This window comes from Palaemon carinicauda, chromosome 22 (assembly GCF_036898095.1).
Source record: "Palaemon carinicauda isolate YSFRI2023 chromosome 22, ASM3689809v2, whole genome shotgun sequence".
Taxonomy (NCBI): Eukaryota; Metazoa; Arthropoda; class Malacostraca; order Decapoda; family Palaemonidae; genus Palaemon; species Palaemon carinicauda.
In genome coordinates this window covers 47,797,167-47,802,166 of record NC_090746.1, presented here as the reverse complement: position 1 = coordinate 47,802,166, position 5,000 = coordinate 47,797,167, and the positions used below count along the sequence as shown (strand labels likewise).

Sequence of the window (5,000 nt, the reverse complement as noted above, 5' to 3'; positions counted from 1 at the left end):
TTATATTGTTTCCTTTTCTGTGTGTAACAAGAAAGTGAAAAAGGCTTCCATTCTAAGTCTCTCTAACTTATGAACCAGTAATTTCTAAATTGTAGGACAATGTCCTTCCGTAGAACCTAAGATAATTTCTAACTTTTGTTCAAGGACCTCGCCAGTAAGTTTACTGGATGACTGAGTGAAGGTTATAAGGTGTTTGTGTTACTGAATGTACCCGATCAAAGACTTGGATTCAGTTCCAAACTTTAGGTAATGCATTTAGGGACAACAGATTTAGAGGGAATCCAACCATAGATATAGGTATTAATCAATGTCCTTTTAATATTCCGCTCCAAGAACCAAGCACCCCGGAAATACTTCTACCAGAAGACCAAGGTTCCCCAGTGACCATACTTCCTCCAACGCAGCCAGGTGGCGAACTTTTGACATGTACATTAACTGTTGGGGAAGAATCCTGTGTGAAACCGTACACAGAGGACGAGTTCATGACCTGTCAGGTAAGTCCCACATTTTCATTTGAATGGGTCACCTGGAATCAAAGAAAGGATTTCATTTGGCAGCTTAAAGGACGTCTTCAAATGAAGCAATATTTGCTTTATAAGTGATGCAAGCCAGAGATCAGAGATAGGGGAATTTGACCTACCAAAAGTACAAATTTTGAAAGATTAAAAAAGTAGTTCCTTTATATGAGAAGGGAAAACTAAGATGAATTACGAAGAATCTAAACTGACAATTATGTTAGTTTAAAAGGGAGCGTTTGAAATTTGTTGGAATATTCGAGATTTGATGGCTATTTTTGTTTTAAAGCCTTTAAATTAGCCATTGGATCCCAAATATTCTCATGGAGGGAGAGGTAGGCAGAGAGAGCGACAGAGACAGGCAAAATCCAGCTTCCGAATTCTTGATCATGAAAATCTTCATTTTAATCACAACTATTTCTTTTTTTTACTTTATATTTATCGATCAGTGACTTTCAACGTTTGTCTTTATGATGAATGTACACAGGAGATAATATAAACAAGAATATGAATATAATATACTTTACTCAACCCAAATATTCCAATGAGCAATTAAAAATCCGTGACAGGGTGATTATGTTTTAACCATGTGGTTTCTTATCAATCAATTTTACAAATTTTCTTTCTTTTTAGATGGCTGACCTTCCACCTGGCAAAATAATTGAGGTCCGAGCATGGTGCTGCAATACAAAGTTTTGTGGAAGTAAATCCACAAAAGAACTGGTCACGAAGCCTTCCCCTGAATTTGAAGGATCCCTCACAGTTGGAGAGAAGACCAATTCCTCTGTAGCAATTTCACTACCTCGGGTCACCAATGAAGGCGATGGAAATAGGTAAACATTTTCAATGAAGCTATCATGGAAATTACATTTCTGCTCAATTTCGGAAATTTTCTATTGATAACTTCATTTAATTACCTGGCAGATAAAACTAGTTGAATATAAGATCTATTTAATTATACAAGAGCAATTCAAGTGGTAAAACAATAGGTATCGTTGAAGAGACATAAATTATTAGTTATTCATGTTTGTTGCAAAGCATTTTTGTGAGATAGAATTTCTTCTCGTTCTTTCAAATTCTCTCGAGTTCTTCCCAAATCATTTAATTTTTGAGAAATCTGGAAAAGAAGATAGTTATCAGAATCATTGTTAGTTTGTATTTTAAACTCATTCATGAGAAAATACATCTGTTGTCATCCCTGGAACATATTCTCCTAGCTGTAATACTCTAAAATGCCATAAGGAATCAATGTATAGACTGATGATAACCAAGGTTCTTTGCATCTTCCTTTCTATACCAAATCCATTGCCTTCTTCGTCTTCTCTCTCTCTCTCTCTCTCTCTCTCTCTCTCTCTCTCTCTCTCTCTCTCTCTCTCTCTCTCTCTCTCTCTCTCTCTCTCTCTCTTTTACCACTTATCTGGCCAACTCCTTTAACTTTACTTTGCTCGTTTTCATCTTAATCCTCAAGATATCTTTCAAGCAAGACCAAAATCTTGGAAAGGTGATCGTGGCTTCTTTGCAAAACAACAAATAAAACAGCAGTTTTGTTGTTTTTGATAATATCATTATCATGCTTATTATTATCATTATCAATGATGATATAATTTTTATCATTATTGTTTTCATTATCCTAATTGATACTACTATCTTTAAAGTGATAACAACATCGACAACAACAATGATCTTGATAATAATCTTTAAAGCATTAGGCCTACCATCTTTATCAATATTTTCTTCTTGTTTCTTTTTCTTCATTATGTTAGAAATATGTGCTAAGATGTAGAGAGAAAGTTAAAGATCTGTTCTCCTCAAAAACACTTTCTGATTCTGATCACAACAACTTTGTTGACCGTCACTCTTCTTCTTCTTCTTCTTCTTCTTCTTCTTCTTTTTCAGCTCCTTCCTCATTGTAGTAGAACACGTAACCCAAAATGGCGAGGGAGTAGAAGATCTTCAAGGGGAGGTTGAAGCATTAGTCACCAGAGATCGAAAAGGCCGGAAAAAAAAAATAAATTGCCTTGATAGGCCTTTTTGGATTGCTGGAGAAATATCATCTGTAAGTAACAATTATTGTTTTCGGAAGTTGTTGCTGGATAACCCTGTTTTTCACTTCCTGATTGCTTAGTTGCACTTTTCTTGTAAACTCCATCAACTGAGTTCTGGAGGAAATATTCATATTAACTAGACTTTTCTTATTTTTCATAACTAGCTGCATAAATTCTTTTCCTTAGCATGAAAACAGCATCACCGTTTAGAATCTGATCAGCAGTTAAGACTGTTTTCATGCGTCCTTTGTTTAGTAATTTGTGTAAAATCTGTAACCTTTATTATCAAAGTATTTAACTTTTTCTACTATCTTGCACTTAAAATGAATTCTATTCTCACTCGGGGAGCATTTCTTAACAGATAGAGAGGTCATGTCTAACTTATCCTACAACGCTGTCAAGGATAACATTTGAATCCTTTTGCTGACATCATTTGTTAGACATCAGCCACTTTTACGGCGATGATGCTTTCCAGAGATAATTACTCTTTAATGGACAATTTTCAAGATTAGCGAGTACTAAGAATTAATTTCATTCTGGTTTTATAATTACCAAAATTGCAGTCATAATTTAGCTCTGATGAATCCCACTGAATTTCTTATTATATTATTTGATACTTATTTTAGACCTCTTTCAGCACAGTTAGTTCATTTTATTGTATAACAGTATGATTTTTTTTTTCAATACTATTTTGATTCTTTTGCTTTTCTTTCCATCACACTTTCCTTTTTCTCCTTTCACTTTGAAATTCTGCTCATTATTATCATTCCTGCGAATAAATTTTTCTTCACCCAAGGGGTTAACTACTGCACTGTAATTGTTCAGGGGCTAATTTCTTCTCGGTAAGGGTAGAAGATACTCCAAAATCAAACCATTGTTCTCTATTCTTGGGTAGTGCCATAGCCTCTGTACCATGGTCTTACATTGCCTTGGGTTAGAGTTCTCTTGCTTGAGGGTACACTAGGACACACTTTTCTATCTAGGTTCTCTTCCTCTTGTTTTGTTAAAGTTTTTATAGATTAAATAGGAAATATTTATTTTAATATTGTTACTACTCTTAAAATGTTTTTTTCCTTATTTCCTTTCCTCACTGGGCTATTTTCCCTGTTGCGGCCCCCTGGGCTTATAGCATCCTGCTTTTCCAACTAGGGTTGTTGCTTAGCATTTGATAATAATAATAATAATAATAATAATAATAATAATAATAATAATAATAATAAACGTAGCAGGAAATATTTGAATGAGCTACTTCATAGCTACACCAAAAAACAAAATATATTTTGGAAATTACCAAGTAGTTGAGATTTATGAAAAGCACTGATATATGAAATGGATTTCATATAAATTGTGTAAAAAATACATTAAAGCAAGACTCAAAATGGGTACGAGATATAATCACGCTGTGTAAATTCACACGAATATCAATTGGCTTTTATGGATAAAATGAAAAGAAAATAGATGTCATTAGTCAGTGTAGGTCTTGAGATTTGTATCACATGATCATCGTAAATTGCCTGAAATGCATGTCGTAATGTAAAAAGATATGTTTTTTATAGAGTTTATTGTTAGTCACACTTTTAAACGGTAGATAATAAATCAACTTTGCAGTAAATTAAGAAAGCTCTGTGAACAAACATTCAAGATTTTCGTTTTCCAACAAACAGAACTCCTTTACCTCTTAGCAATATACAACTGATTAAAACTTTAATAATGTATTGTGTAGCGAACAGTCATAAGCATACATTGAATATTTCATTTGGTTCTCGAGTGATACGGAAAGAACCTAAGAGTCCTTTTAACTATATTATGTATCTCTATATAATTCTATTCCCCAATTTCCATTCAAGAGCACAATCGCATTTGTAGTCGGGGATGGAAAAGACTACAACGGATATTACAACTGCCCACTACAGGAAGGAGAAGCCTACAGGTTTGCAGTTGGGGCTGCTACAAGACTTCGAGGTATGTAGCTCCGGTTTTGGGGTCTTGTGTAGTTATGGGCAATCAAGTAAACAAAGTCAGTGCCAGTTTCACTGAAAAGTAATAATAATAATAATAATAAAAATAATAATAATAATAATAATAATAATAATAATAATAATAATAATAATAATAATAATAATAATAATAATAATAATAATAATAATAATGATAATAATATATCCTTTAATAGTCTCTTAATCTGACTTCTTAATGAGACCATGAACTTTGACAGAGGAGCACCCATCAGTTTCATTATTTGATCCATAAATATTCATGTTGACAGAATATAAAGCTGAAAAGGACACAAAAATGCTAGTTAACTGTCAAAACCTGGACGCTGCTCACTCTCAAAAACTTTATTAAACAATATTCCGTGATCATTTCACTGAAGCCTACATATCAATATATAATTTACATGAATTAGATTTCCGGAGTTCAGAAAGACGGGTGAAACGTC

At 33.4% G+C, this 5,000-nt stretch overlaps 3 protein-coding genes across 5 annotated transcripts in view; 2 read left to right on the top strand and 1 right to left on the bottom strand.

The window, feature by feature from the left end:
• LOC137616422 (receptor-type tyrosine-protein phosphatase C-like) overlaps window positions 1–5,000 on the top strand; it is a 174,997-nt gene that overhangs the window by 37,624 nt on the left and 132,373 nt on the right. The gene's annotated exons all lie outside the window — the stretch shown is intronic.
• Window positions 1–5,000, bottom strand: part of LOC137616421 (uncharacterized) — a 742,648-nt gene that overhangs the window by 689,698 nt on the left and 47,950 nt on the right. The window lies entirely within an intron of this gene.
• Window positions 1–5,000, top strand: part of LOC137616425 (receptor-type tyrosine-protein phosphatase T-like) — a 24,935-nt gene that overhangs the window by 429 nt on the left and 19,506 nt on the right. Inside the window, exons 2-5 of the mRNA XM_068346171.1 lie at window positions 334–494; window positions 1,149–1,348; window positions 2,412–2,571; window positions 4,408–4,522. Coding sequence (XP_068202272.1) covers window positions 334–494; window positions 1,149–1,348; window positions 2,412–2,571; window positions 4,408–4,522 — 636 coding nt within the window. The remainder of the gene's footprint in view (window positions 1–333; window positions 495–1,148; window positions 1,349–2,411; window positions 2,572–4,407; window positions 4,523–5,000) is intronic.